Source organism: Peromyscus leucopus, chromosome 3, assembly GCF_004664715.2.
Source record: "Peromyscus leucopus breed LL Stock chromosome 3, UCI_PerLeu_2.1, whole genome shotgun sequence".
In the NCBI taxonomy this organism is placed as follows: Eukaryota; Metazoa; Chordata; class Mammalia; order Rodentia; family Cricetidae; genus Peromyscus; species Peromyscus leucopus.
This window is the reverse complement of record NC_051065.1, coordinates 128,006,625-128,029,333: the sequence shown is the minus strand read 5'-3', so window position 1 is coordinate 128,029,333 and position 22,709 is coordinate 128,006,625. Positions and strand designations below refer to the sequence as shown.

The 22,709-nt window shown below is 46.4% G+C and overlaps 2 protein-coding genes and 1 pseudogene across 2 annotated transcripts in view; 2 read left to right on the top strand and 1 right to left on the bottom strand.

Moving 5' to 3' along the window:
- The window catches only part of Lmntd1 (lamin tail domain containing 1), a 214,991-nt gene extending 214,464 nt beyond the window's left edge, over positions 1-527 (bottom strand). Inside the window, exon 1 of the mRNA XM_037203992.1 lies at positions 54-527. Within this exon, the coding sequence (XP_037059887.1) occupies positions 54-73 (20 nt within the window). The 5' untranslated portion in view covers positions 74-527. The remainder of the gene's footprint in view (positions 1-53) is intronic.
- On the top strand, positions 427-6,998 carry LOC114708475 (tubulin alpha-3 chain). Its single transcript, XM_028891794.2, has 5 exons — positions 427-528; positions 3,596-3,818; positions 4,063-4,211; positions 4,533-5,213; positions 6,610-6,998. The coding sequence occupies exons 1-5, from the start codon at positions 526-528 to the stop codon at positions 6,904-6,906; spliced, it is 1,353 nt and encodes a 450-aa protein (XP_028747627.1). The 5' UTR covers positions 427-525; the 3' UTR covers positions 6,907-6,998.
- Positions 6,999-18,171: 11,173 nt separating this feature from the next.
- The window catches only part of LOC119087727, a 298,948-nt pseudogene continuing 294,410 nt past the window's right edge, over positions 18,172-22,709 (top strand).

The window sequence follows — 22,709 nt, the reverse complement described above, 5'->3', positions numbered from 1 at the left end:
GAATAGACGACCTTTCTCACAGACTCAGCACCCCAAGGTGCCCAGAAACTCACATATGCTGAAGAAGCATCATCTGCAGCTCTCCCAGGCTGTGGCCAAATAGCTTTTCCGCACCAGGTGAGATGAGGCAAGGTGAGGCGGGGCAAGGACTGCAGGATGGCCAGCGTGCACAGCCACAGGGTCCTCTCTCTGTTACGCATGCGCAGACCAGCGAAGCCGGAGCGCCCCCACTTGCCCTGCGCAAAGCCGTAGGTCTCCAGCGGATCCTCAGCCACTCCAGAGTCTTCCCGCCAAAGACACATCCAATCAGAAAGGGCCAGCGCTCCAAATCGAGCCACACCCAATCACAAGTGGGATGAGGGAGCTAGGCCCGCCCCCACGGAGCTCTGGGCCAATGAGCATCCAGGAGAGCTCGTTAAATACCCCTACCTTCCGGCCCTGGACCGTTAGGCGCACGAGAGAGGCGGTTGCGGAGCGGTGCTGAGGGGCGGCTGGAGCGGCTGAGGTGGTCTGCAGGAGTGCAACATGGTGAGAGCAGCCCCAGGCCGGGGTGGGCCCCGGGAGGGAGACCCGTGTCCTCGGATGGGGGGCTTCCCCAGGGCCTGGTCCTGCGAGGGCCAGCAAGGGCGAGCAGCCCGGGAGGCCTCCTCCCGCCCGCGGCCCGGCAGCCCTAGCTCAGAGCCTGGGGGCTCCGGCCCAGGTTCTCGCGAGAATGAGATTCTCCACGGGATGCAGTACCCCCTGGAGTCCCCGCCCTGCAGAGGCTGACCCAAGTGGGCGCAAGGCAAGGGTTCGAGGCCAGCCCAGCCTCAGAGAATTCTAAAGAAAATACAGCAAAAGAGGGCGGCAGACAGGTTGTGGAGAGGGAGCTTTTGTGTTTTCAGTTCTCAGGGCCCTTGACTGAAGGAACAAACAATGGCGTTGGTTCTAGAAGATTCTAGACGCCACCTAGCTTTCTGAGCCCAATGCTCACCATGGAAAAGGAAACGTTGTGAGCCCGAAGAGCCTTTGTTTGGGATTTTAAGACGGTCTGCCGCCTCAGTGTAGGGATCACAGATGTTTGCCACCAGCTCCACCCTAAAGAACCTGTGTGTTTTGTGCCTACTGCTGTTTGTCATGCGATATGGTTTATAAGTGGGAGCATTTGTTCCCGTAGAAAGCAGATCTCAGATGTGTTGTGTGGCATGCCATAGTCCCAGGCACTGTGGAGGCCAAGGCAGGCGAATTGAAAAATTAAGGTACATACAAAGACACCGTGCTGATTAGTTTTTGTCAGCTCGACACAAACTGGAGTCACGTGGGAAAAGGCTAAATCCCCAACCCCAAAATTAAACTTTGAAAATTTGCACAACTTCCCTATAAATTAAATAGAATCTATTTATTTTTGAGACATAGAAGCCTTTTTGGGATTTTTAAAATATTAGATAAGGGACTGTATTTGCTTTTTTTTTGTATTACATTCACTTATTTGCATGAATGTGCACATGACTGGTGGAGATCAGAAGACGGACATGCTGGAGTTGGTCTTTTCTTCCACTGAGTGGGTCCCAAAGATAAAACAGGTCGTTAAATTTGGTAGTAAGTGCCTTTAGTTACTAACCCATATCGCCAGCCCTATATTAGCTTTTATTAAGAAAACTGAGCCGGGCGTTGGTGGCGCACGCCTTTAATCCCAGCACTCGGGAGGCAGAGCCAGGCGGATCTCTGTGAGTTCGAGGCCAACCTGGGCTACCAAGTGAGCTCCAGGAAAGGCGCAAAGCTACACAGAGAAACCCTGTCTCGAAAAACCAAAAAAAAAAAAAAAAGAAAACTGGTTGCTAGGCATAGTGATAACCTTTATTCCCAGCACTAGGGAGGTGGAGGCAAAGTATCTTTGAGTTTGAATCAGCCGGAGCAACATAGTGAGACCCTGTCTCAAAACAATAAAAAGAAAATTGCCAGGAAAATAGAAAGCAAGGTTTTGGGCCTTTCCAACTTTCAATGCAGCCAGCTGTAAGCTCGGGGGATCCATGAGGCCTACCTAAGGTGTAGAAATAACTGAGTCAAAGAAGCAGTTTCTCATCTTCTGAACAGCAATTAACTATTATTTGCAGTGTTGGGACAAAAAATGTTATTTCATTTTTAAGTTGACCACAAGCACATGTAATTGCTGATGCCACTAATTCAACTGTCTGCACTTAGCTAGCACACTAGAAGATACATACCACCAGTTTTATAACTGAAGCCATGTATGAGTACAAACATCAAGAACATATATACACTTAGCATGACATTGCAGTACAGTGTTACCATGTATAAAATGATGCACAAGAACCCATGATTTACAAAGAAAAAGTGTATTTTCTAAAGTTCATAGCCACATTCATAGCTCTCCAGGGTCATATGTGGCACATGGGCAACAAATAGCATACCCCTAATGTGGAACATGTGATATGGCATCCTTCACATTTTATTTAATTTCTACATATTTGTGGGGATGACTTGTTTAAAACTGAACAAGTGGCTACTGGGTATAATTAGGTCCTGTCATGAAATAGGTACTCCATTTAAAAATGACTTGGGTAGAAACAAAAAAAGGTACAATTTATAAACATAGGGTTAAAGAAACCATAAGCTGATAAAAAAAAAAAAGAAACCATAAACTGGATATGGTGGCACATACCTATAATCCTAGCACTGTGTGTACTGAGGCAGAAAGATTGCAATTTTCAGGCCAGCCTGGGCTATGGCCAATCCCTGCCTTCAAAGTTTTAAATAAAGAAAAAATCAAGATAGACTAGCATCTCAATCCTTCAGTGTCTGGAATATTACATTCCTAGACTGAACGGAAGTAAATTAAGTCATTAAGCAGGACAGCATCTTTATGAGGACTATTAACTCAGAAGTGGCGGTCCTCAGGTGTTGTGTACATGAATCAACTTCCTGGTACACAGAATGGGATGGAGAATGATAAAGGGTTGGTCTAGATGGGCAGATAGAAGACAGTGATTGCCTAGGCTTGGACTGGGTGACCTGGGACCTGTTCTGTCTTTCCTTACTGGAGTGTGTCGTGTCTTTTAGTTGGGCCACAGTTAAAACCTGATAGACCTTTTTCAGAGAATTCAACTATCCCTAATGAGCTCTTAAACTTCAAAATTTTTGGAGAGTGGCAAACGCTTACGCTCTGGGGCTAACTGCTACTTAATAGACTGGTTAGCTTGGTGTGAGGGCTGCTTACATCTGTAATCCTAGCACTTGAGAGGCTGAGGCAAAAGGATTGCCTCTACTTTGAGGCCAGCAGGGTTAGTGAAACTATATCAAAATAGGGTAAGTTTAGAGCAGACCAAGCTGTTTTCTCTGTGTAAGTGTCTGTGTCAATGTGTCTGTTTTGAGATAGGGTTGGACTTGAACTCTACCTAATCTTTCCTTCTGAGTACTGGGATTATGGGCCTGTGCAACTATACCTGGTGGCAGTCAGTTTTACTAGAGATAAAAGGCATGCCTGAGCATTGTTACAAGTAAAGTTTGAAAATAGACATTGTGGCACTGCACAAAATTATGCTTGCATGTGAAACAGTTTGAAGTGAATGAATGTCATGTCTGTTCTGCTTTCCAGCGTGAGTGTATTTCTATCCACGTGGGGCAGGCAGGTGTCCAGATTGGCAATGCCTGCTGGGAACTGTACTGCCTTGAACATGGTATTCAGCCTGATGGTCAGATGCCAAGCGACAAAACCATTGGTGGCGGGGATGATTCATTCAACACATTCTTCAGTGAAACCGGAGCTGGCAAGCATGTGCCCAGAGCAGTGTTTGTGGACCTGGAGCCCACTGTGGTCGGTAGGTGCCTGGGCTCTGGGGTGGAGGCTCTCCTGGGAGAATGGGAGTGTCAGGAAAAGCCACTGAAATCTCTGCAGAGTAGACAAGCTATACAAACATGTGCTTGTGACTGTTGGGTAAGAAACTGAAAGGGTTGTGTGTGGTTTACATATAATCAAAAACTAGGAGACACTGTTGACACATGTGCACAGTGGAATTGAATGTCCTTTGCCCGAAAGACTCACGGGATATACGGTCTCTCTAGATGAAGTACGTACTGGAACCTACAGGCAACTTTTCCACCCAGAGCAGCTGATCACTGGGAAGGAGGATGCGGCCAATAATTATGCCAGAGGTCATTATACCATTGGCAAGGAAATTGTCGACCTGGTCCTGGACCGGATCCGAAAACTGGTAAGAGGATTGCAGAGGAGGCTTCATGTGGTTATCCTGGTCAGGAGAGTCACTGTTGGTGGTGGGGGTATGGTCATTTTGCCAAAACTGTTAGAATCAAGAATCTATCATGAGTTTACCAAAATACTTTACTACACGGCTTCTGCTTTGATGCATCCATGGGTCTTCGTTGTGTTGTTCAAAGTGCATCATGAATGTTGTAGACGGTCTGAATTTGCACCAGTTGCGGAAATGGAAGTCTTGAATGTGGGGTTTGGAGGTTGGGGGCGTGGCTTTGTAGGCATTGGCTTACATGGCTTACATCCTCTGGTTTTTCAACAGGCAGATCTGTGCACAGGACTGCAGGGCTTCCTCATCTTCCACAGCTTTGGAGGTGGCACAGGATCTGGGTTTGCATCTCTGCTTATGGAACGGCTTTCAGTGGACTATGGCAAGAAGTCCAAGCTGGAATTTGCTATTTACCCAGCCCCACAGGTTTCCACAGCCGTTGTGGAGCCCTACAACTCCATCCTGACCACACACACAACACTGGAACATTCCGACTGTGCTTTCATGGTAGATAATGAAGCCATCTATGACATCTGTCGGCGCAACCTGGATATTGAACGTCCCACATATACCAACCTCAATCGACTGATCGGGCAGATTGTGTCATCCATCACAGCCTCTCTGAGGTTTGATGGGGCCCTGAATGTGGATTTAACAGAATTCCAGACCAACCTGGTGCCATACCCTCGCATCCACTTCCCACTGGCAACCTATGCCCCAGTCATCTCAGCTGAGAAGGCATACCATGAGCAGCTGTCAGTGGCAGAGATCACCAATGCTTGCTTTGAGCCGGCCAATCAGATGGTCAAGTGTGACCCTCGCCATGGCAAATACATGGCCTGCTGCATGTTGTACAGGGGGGATGTGGTCCCAAAAGATGTCAATGCAGCTATTGCTACCATCAAGACAAAGCGCACCATCCAATTTGTGGATTGGTGCCCAACTGGATTTAAGGTAGGATTGGGGGCTGTGACAGTTTTATCTGCCAGCAAGCAACAGCTCCTGCCTCAGGGCCATAGCTTTGGGCAAGAATTCCCCTTTCCATGTCAGACTCCAAAGAAAGCATGTATAGTAAGTAAGTTGCTAAGTGACTTACTTACCAATTAACACAATACCAAATGCTGAGTATCCTTTCTTAAAACCATCAGTTACCAAACGTTTAGCAGACTAGTGAATTTTTCTCAGTCTCTGAGACATGGAGAAGGTGAGGACTTCCAAGGGAGGGAGTGTCTGTTGGCAGGTTCTGGGAATGCTGTGCCTTGCCCAGTTTTCCTCCCAGCTGACCCCTGTAGTTCTGCAATAAAGAGCTGGCCTGTGAGGAAGTATGTTAGAAGTTGGCTGTCCCTACAGAGTCTGCAGCACCAGATGCCCCCTCTTAGTCTCTTCGCCCTGGTTTCCTTTTTGTCAGCATCACTGTGCTTTATCAGTCTTCTACAACCATTTAGTTGGGCTACACTAGTTTCCATGTTTAAAAATTAAGTTTTATAACTTTGTTTTGGTTTTTTTCAAGACAGGATTTCTCTGTGTAGCTTTGAGCCTTTCCTGGAACTTGCTTTGGAGACCAGGCTGGTCTTGAACTTACAGAGATCCGCCTGCCTCTGCCTCCAGAGTGCTGGGATTAAAGGCATGCGTCACCACTGCCCAGCAAGTTTTATAACTTTTAAATTATTTTTTAAAAAAGTAGCAAAATATTAAAACTATGGAAAACTGGAATTATACTTTCATGGTGGATAACGAATCTGAACCATATCCCCAAAGCTTTTTGTCCTTATAAAACAAGAGGCAGTCTGCATATTCAAGGTATATTATGCCTCTTATATGGGTGATGTTGGTTGATAGGCCAGCAGAGGTGCAAAGGATACATGTTCCATCTTAAAGTAGGAATGTACTTCTTGATCAGGGGAGGACTCATTGTGTCTCTGCCCTTGCCTGTTCCCAGCTCCAGTCTGAATGTGTTCCTAGCTGCTACTAACAACCATCTGTCTGTTCATCAGGGTGAGAAAAGGTTACCACCCTAGCACATTCCTAGGGTTCATCATCCTTCAGCTCCAATGAGTTATCGCTAGAGTTCACTGCTACATAGGGGTTTTTCTGCACATTAATACAAAGATTTCAGTTTGCTTTCCTTTCCTTTTAACTAAGCACACAGTATAGGGTTCTCATTCGGTCTTTGTTGTACTGTATGTTTCCAGTTTGGTCATTGGTAGTTCAAGTAAGTACTTTAAAATTGTTATACATGTTGCTTGGTGTAGGTGATTATTCATTCCCAAAAGTATGAGTATTTGCAGTTTAAGCTGGGCCCACAGTTCTGATTTCTAGTGAACTCTCATATTTTCTCCTTCTCTGGCAGGTGGGTATTAACTACCAGCCCCCCACCGTGGTCCCTGGGGGAGACCTGGCCAAGGTGCAGAGGGCCGTGTGCATGCTGAGCAACACCACTGCCATCGCAGAGGCTTGGGCCCGCCTGGACCACAAGTTTGACCTCATGTACGCCAAGCGGGCCTTTGTGCACTGGTACGTGGGAGAAGGCATGGAGGAAGGGGAGTTCTCTGAGGCCCGGGAGGACCTGGCAGCGCTGGAGAAGGATTATGAAGAGGTGGGCGTCGATTCCGTGGAAGCAGAGGCAGAAGAAGGGGAGGAATACTGAGTGTGTGGGTCTGGCTGGCAGCCATCCATGTATCTCTTCCCCACCATTGAAACTAAATATATTTTACTCATTAAACTTTGTATGTTACGGCATTTCCTTCCCTGTGTGCTGCACTTTCTAACAAAATTCCAATCTAGACACCTCCCTGCCTTTCTCATGTAAATTTCTCTAAGGAAAGCATACCAGTTTTTTTCCTAAAAAATGATCTGTTTCCTATGTTCAGTTTTAAGTTCTAACTAAGGACATTAGGATAGCGTGTTTCATTTTTAAAGTTCTGTTTGAACACAGAAATGGACCCTGTCTTGGTTTACTGGGGAGTCCCCGTGGGCCTCAGGTGCGTGTGCTGGGACTGTGGAAGCTCAGTGTCTGACATTACATTTCCACTTACACCATGAGCTTTCTTCCCCTGGTGTCACCTTGCTGTTGGAGGTGATCTAGAACCACCTACCATCACATGGCCCCCATTGTACTGAGGTCTCCTTTGGCCAAGCCCTTGCTCCTGGTATGGAATTAAGTGTTGAACACTAGTCTTGGTATGTTCTTTTATGCAATAGCCAAGAGTTTTCTTGGTGATAGCCCCTTTTCAGTCTAGGGCTGCTCAGGACCATATGTCAGCATAGAAGGTTCTTGTACCATACCACATTGACTGACCCACATGCAGTTGCTCTGTCCTGCTAAATCAGTAGTTATGCTTAGATGCACAAATGAGCCATATGTATGATGGTCTGAATCTTCCAGAATGATTGGTGCCTTCTTGAGGTCAAAATGAAGCTTCTGCCAGGTGGTGGTGCATGCCTTTAATCCCAGCACTCGGGAGGCAGAGCCAGGTGGATCTCTGAGTTTGAGGCCAGCCTGGGCTACCAAGTGAGCTCCAGGAAAGGTGCAAAGCTACCCAGAGAAACCCTGTCTCAAAAAAAAAAACAAAATGAAGCTTCTGTGAGGGGTCCAGGTAGTTGAGCACAGCAGACAACCTGATGTCTCCAGGCATGGGCTGTTTTCTCTTCACCTGCTAGCTGATGCTAAGCACACCACTTTTCCTTCTCTGGCCCCAGTCTCCTCAGTTCTCAAGCAGGTACTTTTTTGAAGGACTGCAGGGGCCCACCCTTCCTGCTTAAGCAGCACAGGTTTGTGCTTTTGCAGACTTCCAAGATGTAGCCTGTGCTTAGCCAGCTGTCAGAGGCCAGGGAAGTGGACACCCAAACAGGCAGCACTATATCCTGATAAGGATGTCAAGGATACCCTTGAGCACCCAGTGTGAGCACAGGCTACCATAAGACCAAGGGTGCTGATTCTGCTTCCCAGTTGTAATAGTAAAGCTCACTGCCTATGTCACAAGAGAAAGCCTCTGAGTGAGGGGCAGACAGTAGTTAGCACCCAGTTCTCCAAGTCAAAACTGCTGGCTTCAGGCACAAAGTGGCTCAGATCTGAGGCCTGAAGTTTGGGTCCAGTAAGAGGAGGATGGGAGAATGTGGACAGGGAACTGGGTGATTGTCCAAAGCAGACTCACAGTGATAGGCCGTCAGCTGAGACAGAACACAGGAACATCTAAACTGAAAAGGCAGAGAGGATGGATCCCTGGTCACCCCTTGGCAGAGGACACTGTAGGTACTCTTGCCACCCATGATGCAGTATCATAGCCATTGTTTATACATTGACCAGGGCCATGGGTGTGAGTGTGGGCCAGGATATGAACACCAACCTGCTGGAAGCATTAAGTAGCTCCAGAGGGACTATGAGGCTCTAAGGCCAGAAAACTGGGGATGTAAGCAGAATCTGGGGCTCAAGAATCCCCAGCTTTACCTTTTCCTTCCTCTTCTTGTCCCTCAGCTTCTATAGAGAGCTCTTTATTGGTCCCCTGGGTTTGTTGACCTAGTTTCCCAGATCTATACCTTCCCACCAGCCATCCAATATTTCTAAGCCAGAAATGTTCCCTGCCATTCACTCTAATGTAAACATATCTGGTTGTCCTGTTTTCTAGAATACTTCTTAGCTAGGGCCATGTTCATAGCATGGCACCTGTGTGGAGGTCAGAAGTCGACTTGCAGGAATTGGTACTCTCCTACCACGTGGGTCCCAGTGATCAAACTGAGGTCATCAAGATTCTAAGTGCCTTTATGCACTGAGCCATCTGGCCTTTTCTAGGTTCCATAGCCTAGGCTGGCCTTAAACTCAAGGTCCCACTGCTTCCAAGTGCTGGGATTACGGGTATGAACCCCCCTTCCCATCTAAACCTGACACTTCTAGTAAACCAAGCTTTGTGGTTCATCCTTACAGCATTGATAATCTAGCTTTTCCACCCCCTTCTAAGTCCCCAGTCCCGACTCCCTCGAGGCTGCTGAGAATTGTGTGGGTGTGTGTGTGTGTGTACTTGGGCTGTGTATAAGTTGGGGCTGGGGACACACACACACACACAATACTGTTTCCATGTCTGGTTTTGTTGCTCTAAGTGAAGGCCCAGCTCTGGCCACCTCTGCTCACACTCCACTCAGACTTTTTCTCCTGGGTACACAGATACACTTTGAATGTATTACCAGAATGAATGGACATTTCCTCTCCCCACTCAGTAGGAGAGCTCTTTAAGGGCCAGTTGCACTAAGTGGATACCCAGTGTCCACTCCATTTTCCCTAGCCCACAGCACCATTACACAGGGCACCACAGGGCACTTTGCTCTAGGGAGCCATGCCTGCTGAGCTGAGACAATGGGGCTACCCTAGCCATGTCAGCCAAAGAGTCATCCCTGCCCCAGGCAGGGGTCAGGGGCTCTGTCCCAGAGGTGCTGTTCTCCTGCCCTTTCCCTCCTTCCTTTTTCTTTTTTTTAACCTTATGGTATCTATTTTAGTTGACTATCTTCAACCTGTTTCCTGAGTTTTAAATAACAGTGATAATTTTGATGACTAAAAATATCACAGGGCTAATGCGATTTAGGTGAGAAAATAATACACAGGGATGAGTGGAGAGATGGCCTACAGCAGGGGTTTTGTGGAGAATGTTATGTGTAGACCCTTTGATGTCCAGTTCCCTCCACAACAAAAATTTCTTTAAAAAAGGCTATTGTGCCAGGTGTCGGTGGTGCACGCCTTTAATCCTAGCACTCAGGAGGCAGAGCCAGGTGGATCTCTGTGAGTTCAAGGCCAGCCTGGTCTACAGAGCGAGATCCAGGACAGGCACCAAAGCTACACAGAAACCCTGTCTTGAAAAACCAAAAAAAAAACAAAGAGAGCAGAAATGAGAGTGCTAGTGACTCACTTTTCTAGAATGGTGAACCGAGTGTGCCCATATTAAGTGGACAGGAGGGTGGATGGAGGGGGAGGAAGAGGGGAAAGGGACCAATGCAGATAACAGTCCTGAAGGAAATCAGGTATAAAAGTAACATAGAAATGCCCACAACTGTGGGACCTGAGGGACCCAGTGGAAAAGAAGAAAGTCTTCACAACAACACAAGACCTTGCAGAAACAGCATCCTGGCCTGGAGAGCCAACCAGGCTCTTCTGGAGCCAGCAGCACCTGACCTACGGTAGCTGCAGGGGCTCAGGGATGAGCCCTTCGGGACCCTATGGCAGCTGCCTTTTCCCTATTAATACCCCAAATGGCAATCTCTCCTTCCAGGAAGGTGTTAAGATCCATGTAACTTAACAAGGAGACTCTTACTTGAAGATGGATCCCAGTAACTATCTGCATAATTTAGGAAACATTCCTTTCCAGGAGCCCGACCTTAACAAGAACGATGTGTCTACATAATAAAATAGATAAATATTGGGAGTAATTAATGGTGATAATGCACAGAACTCTCTGGGGCATTAGAGTAATGTAACTTGCTTATCTATTTGCTATTGAATAATAGCTTCTTTTGGTTTCGTTTTGTTTGTATAAAACTTTAGAAACTATAGGGGTACATTTAATGTAGTGAATTTGACTGCTGTTGAAGAGGTTCCCAGATTCTGGATGTGGCTTAAGCTAATAACTGACATTCCAAAAAATACTCCAGGCTTTCTACAGACAGGAAAAGTTAGTTACTTTTCCTGATGTTGCTACAAAGCACCTGAAAAAAAAATTTTAGGAAAGAAGGGTTTGTTCTGGCTCCCAGTTCCAGCCACAGCCCACCATGCTGGAGACGTCCTGGTGGCAGGCTCCCGGTTCCAGCCACAGCCCACCATACTGGAGACGTCCTGGTGGCAGGCTCACGGTTCCAGCCACAGCCCACCATGCTGGAGACGTCCTGGTGGCAGCGGCAGGTGGTGTCTGGTCTCGCTGCATCCACAGCCAAGGAGCAGAGAGGATGGATGCTTGTGTTCAGCTCATTTTCTTTTTAAAATGTTTTTAAAGAATTATTTTTAACCATAGGTATGTCTCTATGGGTATATGCACACATGTGTGGGTGTCCAAGGAGGTAAGAAAGTGTCAGAGCCCCTGGAGTTGAAGCTACAGTTTATAAGCTGCTTGACCTGAGCAATGGGAATCAAACTCAGGTCTGCTGAAAGAGCAGTACACACTCAACCACTGAGCCATCTTTCTAGCTCCTCACTTCTCCTTTTTATTCAGTCAGGGATCCAAGCTTATAATGATACTGTACACACCTCAGATCAATCCAGATATCCCTCACAGACATGCCCAGAGGTTTGATTCCATGGTGAGTCTAGGTTCAGTCAGGCTGACAAGATTACCCTCACAAACCCTATAACACAAAACTCCCTGATCTGCATCAGCAGCATCAGCTGGAGAAAGGGAGGTCATCTTTATTAAAGTTACCTTTGCTAAAGGTACATTCAAAAATCTCCACTAAGACTTTGGTGCCTACTCACCTCTTTTCACCTGGTTTTAAGCCAATATGATTTTCCCCCAGCATGAGTGATTTTAGCAACAAAAAGCACACATCCAGAAATTCAGAGACAAAAATAAATGTCACTTCAGAATGTAATTATCGTTGCTACCATTAATTTAGCTAAAGATCTTAATTAGGCCAATCTTCATTACAAATACATTTTAGGGAGCTGGAGAGTTGCCCCTGCAGTTAAGAGCATGTATTGCTCTTATAGAGGACCCAGGTTCAATTCTCAACACCCCCATGGCAGCTCATGACCTGTTACTCTAGTCTCAGGGAATCCAGCACCCACCTTTGACCTCTGCAGGTACCAGACATGCACACAGTGCAGGCAAAGCACTCATACACATAAAATAATAAATCCTTTTTAAAGGACATTTTTAGGGTAGGAGAGGTGACTCGGCAGTTAAGAGCACTTGTTGCTTTTGCAGAGGACCCAGATTCAATTCCCAGCACCTACATGGTGGTTCACAGTTACTCACAGCTCCAGCTTCAGGGGGGTCTGATGCTTTCTGACCTCAGGCATGAAGCATGCATGTGGTGTATATCCATATATATAGGCAAATACATACACACACAAAACATTAAATTTTAAAGATTGGCTTTGATATAAAAACCAGGGTGTCTTTTATTCGTGAATACTCATATTTTTATACTACTTTTCCATAAATTTTCATGTTTTACTAGAAAAGGGTGAATTTAGTATGTATGTCCATCCTGCCTATTGTGTAATTCAAGAGACTAGCAAAGAGTGTTTGAATGAGGTAGGATGTAGTTTGGTTGGTAGAGTGCTTATGTAGCACACATGAGACCCTCCAGCACTACATAAACCAAGTGTGATGGTGCAAACCTGTGATCCTAGAACTCAGGCTGTAGAGACGGAAAGATCCATTCCAAGTCATCCTCAGCTTCATAGGAAGCTTGGTGCTGGCCTGGATTAGAGACCCCATCCAAAAATAAAGGAATAATGCAAAAATAAGAATGGAAAATGAGTTTTTGTCCAGTGAGGTCCTGTGGGCCCCCAAATGTTACAAGTTATGCTATTGCTTACCTTCCATAACTTGACAGCAAGGCTCTATTGCTAAAGATACCGCATATTTGGGTCACAGAACATGAAGTTATGCTGCTACTAACCTGGAAGTTTCCCCTCTATTGGTAACTTTGTAGTGTTGGAGGGATCTATGCATGCTACCAGAGGAGAAAAGTAATCATTAATCTTACCTAGCTATGAACCCTACAAACTAAAGTAAAGACTGGCCTGAGAAGACTGGCCATTGGTGTAATAGTGGTGTGAACATGGGAATAACCAACCACTTTCTGATTGGATTTGAGTACTGCTGCATAAGATGAAGCCCATACCTGGCACCATTGCTGTGCTAGACAGATCACAGGCCCTAAGAGAGAACCTACTCCTATTATTCTGCTGAATGGACATACTATTAAACTGACCCCTGATGACTTACTGTATGCCCATGGATTAATGCATCCCTCAAGCCTCATCTGAAAGGCTTTCTATTTGCTGTAGATGGTGATTAACCCATATAACTGGCCAAGGTGCAAAGATAAGAGACTAGAATGCTCAGCCTGAAATGAAACATCTACACTGTGCCCCTCCTCCAAAGGCTCAGAGACAGTCACAGAAGAAGGGGTGAAAAACTGAGAATCAGAGGTAGTGAATAAGCCGGGTGGTGGTGGTGCACACCTTTAATCCCAGCACTTAGGAGGCAGAGGCAGGCAGATCTCTGTGAGTTCGAGGCCAGCCTGGTCTACAGAGCAAGATCCAGGAAAGCCAGGGCTACACAGAGAAACCCTGTCTCAAAAAAAAAAAAAAAAAAAAAAAAAAAAAAAAAAAACCAGAGGTAGTGAATAAATGCAAGGGAACAGTGTCGTCTGGGTGTAACAGGACAGCTGGACATGTGAACTCACAATGCTTAGGACAGCATACACAAGTCCCCTGCATGCTCAAGCCAAACCAAAATCCTTTGTGGAGAGGGGAGCTAGACAAGAAGTCTCACCCATAGCTGTGGCGCTATTGGCAATGGATAACTGCGTGTTGGCGATACACTGTGAACGAGTTTGCATTTGCATTAAATAAATAAAATTAACCTTGGGTCAGGAAGCTGAGCTGTCACCTAGTTAACAGAAGGCGATCATAGAGCATCAGAGGGGATCTGAAAGAGATAGACACACCAGAAGTAGCAGGGAAGGATTTGGAGTGGCAAGGGTTTGTTTGTTTGTTTGTTTGTTTGTTTGTTTGTTTGTTTGGCAGAGCAGAAAGGATGCACTCTTTGGGAGATGCCAGCAAGGGAGGAAAGTTGGTTGTTACTCAACCTCTCTGAGCTAGCAGGTTTTCACCCCAGCCTTGGAATCTCGAGTTTTATTTATAGATAGAGATTTAGTTAAAGCTACCTTTAGCAGCTTCAGCAGAGCCAGAGCCTGCGGCAACAGAATTCCTGCCAAGCTGCAACCTGAGCTGCTGGGCCACTGCCAGAGAGGCAGGTAACTGTGGAGTTGCATTTGCTGGCTGAAGCAGCAGTAGATTAAGGTGCCACCACTGTGCCGAAGTACAAACAACAGACAGGGGAAGTCAGCTTCCTCCAAGAACATTACAACTGGTAAGCTGACCATCCTCCAGCGCAAGGCCAGACTTCCATGGATATTGCCACAGCACAAACTGGACTGGATGGGTGGGTGGAGGGAGGAAGAGACCCCAAAGTTGAATGGGTAGGGAAGTGAAATGAATCTGGAAGGAGTAAATATGGTCAAAGCTCAACTCCCTATAGGAAATTCTCAAAGAACTAATAAAAATAGTGATTTAATAACTAAAGAAAAAAGGGAATGTGGACATTTTCTTTGACATAGTAGAGGAGCAATTGACAAACTGTAATGTCCTTGTCACCCTCACCAACACTCCTGTAAGTAACCCCTCACCACATTCCTATGAGTAACCCCTTAGTCATGCTCCTGCAAGTAACCCCAACAAGTGCAGCTCACCAAGCTAGACAGGTGAGGTGTTCCTTTGCTCTGTCATTGCCTGGGGTGATGTGGAGGTGAACAGAAATAGGCTCCCTGGGAAAACCCCTCAACATTCAAGATAGCTCTTTGGGAAAATCATAACAAATCTTTCTAGTGATGTATCCAGGTGGGCCGACAAGCACAGGATAGCTCATTTCCACTTTCTCAAATATTTAGTTTCACAAATAGAAACTAAGCAATTATTTAGGAAACAAGAACAGTAGGTATATGAAAACCTCTGAGGTTTTCACTTAAACCTATTTTAGAATTATTTACTTCAAGTTATGGGAGAATTATAGTAGAAACTATTACCTTGGTTTATCTCTTTAAGGGCATCTATTTTCATGAGAATTTTTCTGTCTCTAAAAGCAGTCACCCTTCTTAGCCAGGGCAACAAGCCAGCTAACTCCAATTTCTCTCAGCTGTGGTCAAGGGTTAAGACACATCCTACACAGACCTTAGGAAAGATGGTCAAGGGTACTCTGGGCATGATGACGCTCACTCAGCAGTAGGCTATTTCACATATTCCAGACCTCTGAGGCCTCATTTCCTGGCTAATTGGTGAGCACCCTGCCCTAAGCATGGATGACCACGCCACACATCTGACCATTGCTGAGTGAGTGATGGTGGTAACCATGACGACTGACAGCTTTACTCAGGTATTATCCTTGGAAACAAGGTAATCTTTAAACTCAGGAGGATTTTGCTAGCTGGGTATTTCTAAATATACTTGCCACCTGGGGAGGGTAACAACTTTGTTTCAGAAGAAATCCTGCAAGCAGAGATATACAGTGTTTTTCAACTGAGTAGTAACTGATTTTCCCAGGCATTTCAGTCTCGCTTACTCCCTTTTAAAAAATTTCTCTTGAAAGTGTGTTATCTTCCTAAACTCCACTCCTCTGAGTCACGGAGTTGATGAGTTTCTTATTTCATGGGTGTTTTTGAAGGTACTACAGCACAGTGAACAGAAGTCTTCTCCTGTTCATCTATTGGCAAGCGGGAAAGTACACTGTGGGGTAGGCACAGGCTGTGCCCAGAAATCGAAGGTTCTTGCGCGCGCACACACACACACACACACACACACACACACACACACAAGAGCCCTTCATCCTAACATCACACCTCACACAAACTCCCTAGAGCAGTGGTTCTCAAGCCTCCTAACGCTGCAACTCTGTAATACAGTACCTTGTGTTGTGGTGACCCCAACCATAAAATTATATTTGTTGTTACCTCAAAACTGTAATTTTGCTACTGTTATGAATTGTAATGTAAATATCTGATCTGGGACCCCTAAAAAAGGGTTGTTTGATCCGTGGAGGCGTCGTGACCCACAGGTTGAGAACCATGGTTCTGCACAAAAACAGATCTTCTGCTCCATAGACAAACAACTCCCTATCAGTGGGGAGCCATGGGTGGGTCCGTTCATGTGGTGAGCCAGTCTGCCTTTCCTGTCGATCATGGGAACACCATTTCTGTAAACTACAATGAACAGAGACAAGTCTGCAAGTTAACTTGAAGGTGGTCAGATGCCAGGCTGGACCACCATGAAAACAGATGGATAAGGAGGGAAATGCCAAGTGGCAAAATTTGAAAGCAGTTTCAGTTAATGATGATTTCACTATACAGTGAACTATTGTAGAATACAGTTATTGAGACCTAGACAGATGCTGATGGTTTCTACCCTCCTTATGCTACAGCAGTGGTTCTCAACTGTGGATCACGACCCCACCACAACATGAGGAACTGCATTAAAGGGTCGCAGCATTAGGAAGGTTGAGAGCCACTGCTCTAGAGGGATGCTCTCTTCTCAACAAGTTTCTACTTCCTCATGGGCCGCAGTAATGTCTTCTTCAATCATCATATCAGGCTAAATTGTGAGTTCTCTGTTAAGCGTGTGAGCCCTGAATGGGCAGAGAGAAAGGATTCCAGGGTAGCTTCAAGTCTTTACATCTTTTTCTTTTTCTGTGTGTGTGTGTGTGTGTGTGTGTGTGTGTGCACTCACATGCATGTGCCCACAGAAGCCAGAAGAGGTTATCAGACCCCATAGTTCTGGAGTTACAGGTGGTTGTGAGTCATCCTGTGTGGATGCTGGGAACCAAGTTCTGGTCCTCTGCTCTTAGCTGTGAGCTGTCTTTCCACACACTCAGCTTAAGCTGCAACTCCTCTGTGTTAATAAAATGGAAAGTAGCCGTACTCTTGGCATCCTTGTGTATTCTGTGATTGCACACATACCACTGCACCCCTCTGGTGGGCTAGTGGCCTGGTGGGCTAGCGGACTGGTGGGCTAGCGGCCTGGTGGGTCAGTGGCCTGGTAGGTTAGTGGCCTGGTGGGTCAGCGGCCTGGTGGGTCAGTGGTCTGGTGGGCTAGCGGTCTGGTGGGTCAGCGGCCTGGTGGGCTAGCGGCCTGGTGGGTTAGCGGCCTGGTGGGCTAGTGGCCTGGTGGGTCAGCGGCCTGGTGGGTCAGCAGCCTGGTGAGTCAGTGGCCTGGTGGGTCAGTGGCCTGGTGGGCTAGAGGTCTGGTGGGTCAGCGGCCTGGTCTCTCATATTGGTGAAGGTTGTAATGAGAAGATGTGTGCTGAGTGGTTTGAGGGTGGAGAAAGGTTAAGACGTTTGACCCCCTGAAGTAATTACAAAAGCAGCATGTTCTGAGCAGCACCAGAGGCCTCCGTGACAGTGTGAGGGATTCCACCTACCAACCTTTGGGTCAATCATAAAACCCAATTCAAGTCAGATGGTTGTTTTATGATATCAATTAGATCTTATCTCTAAGTATTTTATAGTCTAGTAGTAATAGACACACATACACACACACACACACACACACACACACACACATACACAAACACGTTTGCCTCTGGACACTTTCCAGACACCACATTAATAGAATGCAAATGATTGTTTTATGTTTCTGTAATGCCAAAGACAGATGTGCTCGGAGGGCAGGAGCGGAGAGCGAGCACAGAGTCACAGCAGACCTGCGCTGGTCCACATGTGGCGCCCTGTGCCAGTGGCGGCATGCTCTGGTCAGTGTTTCTTGTGAGCTGAAGAAGCCGAGGGCAGGACAAAGGAGGGAGGGTGTGTTAGGCAAGAGCTCGGCCTTTTGTAGCAGCAGTCACTGAATGCCAAAGGTCAGAACGTCACAAACCCCATCCCAGCCTCCCAGCCTGCAAAGCCACACTAGAGTGAAGCATGCTGGGAGCTTTCAAGTCAGTTAGAATTTCTTTTCTGCCTTCAGTAATTCTTTGTTAAAAATAATTTATTATTAACTCACTTTTAAAAAGATTTGGCTGGGCGGTGGAGGCGCACGCCTTTAATCCCAGCACTCGGGAGGCAGAGGCAGGCAGATCTCTGTGAGTTCGAGGCCAGCCTGGGCTACAGAGTTCCAGGAAAGGCACAAAGCTACACAGAGAAACGCTGTATCAACCCTCCCCCCCCACACCCCCCTCCCCCGCTCCCCCCCAAAAAAATTTGGCCAGACTTCAAAAGTGTGATTAAATATGCCATTTTATGGCGTGTGTGTGTGTGTGTGTGTGTGTGTGTGTGTGTGTGTGTGTGTGTGTGAGAGAGAGAGAGAGAGAGAGAGAGAGAGAGAGAGAGAGAGAGAGAGAGAGAGAGGACAACTTTCAGGAGTAAGTTCTTTTACCAGATGGGTCCTGGGGATGGAGATCAAGACGTCAGGTTTGGCAGCAAGCACCTTTACCTGCTGAGCCATCTTGCTGGCCCCTTCTTTTACAACATTTTACAGCCAATTTATTTGTTAAAAAGTTCATTCTTTTAGTAATTACAACAGATTGTCTGATACAATTCTCTCTCAGAAATTGGATTTCTTACAAAGCATTGTCGTTTTTCATTATTCAGTTCATGTTTGAATGCTAAGGATTGAACTATACCTTCACACATGCTAGTCAAGTGCTTTCCTGATGCCTTATATCCTTGGCTCTGATTAGTTTCTCAGTTTTTAGTTTGTCTGTGTGTTTTGTTTTGTTTTTCAAACAGGGTCTCACTCTGTAGCCCAGACTGGCCTCAGACTCACAGAGATCCTCCTGCCTCTGCCTCCTGAGCACTGGGATTAGAGTGCACCACCATGCTTGATTTGTTTAGATTTTTTTGTTGTTTGTTTGTTTGTTTTTTGAGACAGAGTTTCTCTGTGAAGACCTAGCTGTCCTGGAACTCACTCTGTAGACCAGGCTGGCCTCAAACTCACAGAGATCACCTGCCTCTGCCTCCCGAGTGCTGGGATTAAAGGTGTGTGCCACCACCACCCGGTTTAGATTTTTCTAATCCTCCATTTCCTTAGCTGATACCCCACAGACGTCTATAATACACAGTTTTGTGTTCCACATTTCTTGTGAGGCTGAGCCAACACTGCTCAGAATAACAGTGGCAGTGTACTGTGTTACTTCTGCTGCCCTGGGCTGTAATTAAGAATGAACGCATATCACAGAGACGGCCTCATGTAGAGGACTAGTGACTAACAACATGGCAAAGAAAATTAAAACTGTAAATAATTGTTCCATCGTCCAAATGCCTGAGTGTTCCCTGGGTACCAAAAGGCAGCAGGATCTAGCGAGGACCCATGGGAAGGAGTCCAGATTTCCATTCTCAGTTATAAACTGAAAATAACAACATAATATGCTAAGCCTCATTATAGTTAGAACGAAACACTAAACGGGCCATGGAAACCTCATTATAAGTTGTTGGGGTGGTGTTCCCTGGAGACTTTCCCACAGATCCATTCCTTAGGTGATCTGTACAGACTCAGCTTGATAACATCACTGCCCGCCTGTGTGAGCAGTGCCCAGACACCATCAGATCCCTTGGAGCTGGAGTTAAGGCGGCTGTGAGTGGCGGAACCAAACTCTCTCTGGAAGGGTAGTAAGTCTCTTACACAGAGCTGTCCCTCTTGTCGTCCCCACACTCACATACTGAGTCCACACACAGCTCGTGCCACTCTGTTTACGGAGAAAGTGAAGGCCAGCCTTGTTTTCCAGGTGGTGATAAATGCTACAAAGAGAACCAGGGCTCTGAGATGGCTCCGCAGGTAAATGTGTCAACAAGCCTTCAGCCTAAGTGATTCCTGGGACCTACAGGATAGGAGGTAACCTACTCCCAGAAGGTGCCCTCTTGACTTCCACAGTGGTGCCATGGCCCATTCTGCCCCTACCCCAAACGCACACAAAATAAATGAATAACATTTTTTTTTAAAAAAAAAAAATAAAAACGATTCCACACAACTATCCATCTTACCTCTCGATATTAAAACATAAGATAAAGTTTCACAATCGAGGTACATTGTTAATTAGTCAGGGGTTTTTCTCACAGTTCCTGACTGAGAGACTAATATGAAGGATCCTTTGTCTCTGTTCCCAAACCATTCGCGCTGTTGAACAGCCAGGAGGGCAGGGCAGCAGGAACCACTTGAACTGTGGTGGAGGCAGCCTGGAAACAGAGGGCTTTCCCTGGAACTGGGGCGGGTTGTGACTCTTTAAGTCCTGCCTGCCCTCCTGCTCCCTGGCTCTAGGTAGACCCCACATCCACACCACCAGCTGGGGACCAATGCATGAGCCTGTGAGGACATTTTACACTCAAACCGTAATAATTGTGAGTTGAGGGATGGATTTAGTATAGTGTTCAGCACAAGGGAAGAGACATCAAAACGTGTGCACTATTTCCTCACTTTTTTCCTACAAAAGTTGTTGAAGGAAGTTCTGGCTGCCTGTGGTCTGTGCAGGAGGCTTATTTACCTAGATGGAAAGGGCAGGAGTGGATGGGGCCCATTGATTTTTATTTCACACACAGACTATTGGTTTTCACTCTGAATGTGACAAAGCCTGAGAGTCTCAGTCTCAGTCTCAGTCTCTCTCTCTCTCTCTCTCTCTCTCTCTCTCTCTTTCACACACACACACACACACACACACACACACACACACACACACACACACAGACCTGGCCTGTCTACAAAATTAGCACTTACCTGTGTCAGCTCCTGGGGAGCAGATGTTAGCATGAAGCAAACAAGACTGACAATTTACCCTAATTAGCACCCGATGTACAACTGAAAGAGAAAGCTAAAGAACCTCCTGGCTGTTACCTTCCTGCCTGTGGGGGACCCTCCTAGCAGGTGCTGAGAGAGTCTCTCTCTCTCTCTCTCTCTCTCTCTCTCTCTCTCTCTCTCTCTCTCTCTCTCTCTCTCTCTCTCTCTCTAACACACACACACACACAAAAGTGTCTCTTTCTTGTTCTCTCTCTCTCTCTCTCTCTCTCTCTCTCTCACACACACACACACACACACACACAAGTGTGTCTCTCTTGCTATCTCTCTCTCACACACACACAGAGAAGTCTCTTGCTCTCTCTCACACACACATAGAAGTGTCTCTCTCTCACACACAGGTGCGCGTGCACACACATACACACACAAGTGTGCAGCAATTCTGCTTCAGATCAGAGAATAAAAAGATGTTACCAAATGAAGAGCTAGAAGGGGTATCTCTAGGGGAGAGTGCCGAGGAAAGGGGAAGAGAAAGTTGTTTTATCACAGAGACTCCCAGGTGAGATCGAGGCTACATGCTGCTGCTTGTTCTCCAGCGTGGAGTCCAGTGTAGCTTTGGAATACTTCTTTCTGACATCCAAATCCCTCTGGTAAGGTTAGCTTAAAGGTCATGAGAGCCAAGTCAGCATTCCGACTCTGTGATCTGTGTACTACAGTTCCTAGAAAAGTTAGTTCCATGTCAGACGGAGACCCAGGAGCCCAAAAGTAACGTGTAGCTAGAGTTTTCCTGCCTTGCCCACAGTCAGGACAAATCTCTGTCACCCGCCAGTCCCACAGCCGCTCAGACCCAACCAAGTAAACACAGAGACTTATATTGCTTACAAACTGTATGGCCATGGCAGGCTTCTTACTAACTGTTCTTATAGCTTAAATTAATCCATTTCTACAAATCTATACCCTGCCACATGGCTTGTGGCTTACCGGTACTTTACATCTTCCTTGTCCTGGCGGCTCCAGGCAGTGACTCCTGCCTTCCTGTTCTTTTATTTCTCCTCTCTGTTAGTCCCGCCTATACTTCCTGCCTAGCCACGGCCAATCAGGTTTTATTTATTGACCAATCAGAGCAACTTAACATACAGACCATCCCACAGCACCGCCAAGTGCAGATCATCTCAGACACCTGCACTCAGACCCGTGGTCCTAATCATCCTGTATGCGGACCTGCTGGGTAAAGCCATGAGAAACCCAAGAACGGGCTCCCACAGGACATACAGAACATCCCACAGCAGTAACATGTCACAGAATAGCAGCATTTTGCTCTCTGTCATAGAGATGAATCTATTTCTTATTCTGATCCCATTTAAAATGTACAGCCATAATTTAGATCCTTAGGAGAGAAAAAAAATTCAAGAGCACCCAGTCTACGCCAGACCTGTCTTGGTGACAGAGGGTTTCAGAGTCTTAGGGGTCCCTGAGGGAGTGCTTTATCACATCTGCCAGGAACTTCACAGTTTGACTGCAGGCTGGAGGGCACAAGCCACTCTGGAAACACCTTTGAACAGAGACAGCATCTCTGACCTTGTAACTCTCAGCTGCTTGGCCTGGGACTCCCTGTGCAGACCAGACTGGCCTCAAACTCAGACACTCACCTGCCTCTGCCGCCACAAGTGCTGGGATTAAAAGTGTGCGCTATGGCACCTGGCTTGTAAACGTGTTTAATAAGCATCTCCCAAAGAGGATTTCTCAGGCTACCTGACTAATAGCTCACTTTTCTTTTAGTACACCTTACAAATGATGTAACCATGCAGAAATATTCTTTACTTTGTGTGGTGGTTAGAATAAGAATAACCCCCATAGGTGCATATATTTGAATACTTAGGGAGAGGTGCTCTTTGAAAGGGTTGGTATGCTGTGGGATGTCGTTCTGTATGCTGTGAATATGTGTTGCTCTGATTGGTTGATAAATAAAATGC

Excerpts from the sequence above, each read along its gene's own strand:
- LOC114708475 (XM_028891794.2), top strand. Across the intron at positions 4,212-4,532 it reads TGGACCGGATCCGAAAACTG|GCAGATCTGTGCACAGGACT; the intron begins GTAAGAGGATTG and ends GTTTTTCAACAG. Across the intron at positions 5,214-6,609 it reads GGTGCCCAACTGGATTTAAG|GTGGGTATTAACTACCAGCC; the intron begins GTAGGATTGGGG and ends CTTCTCTGGCAG.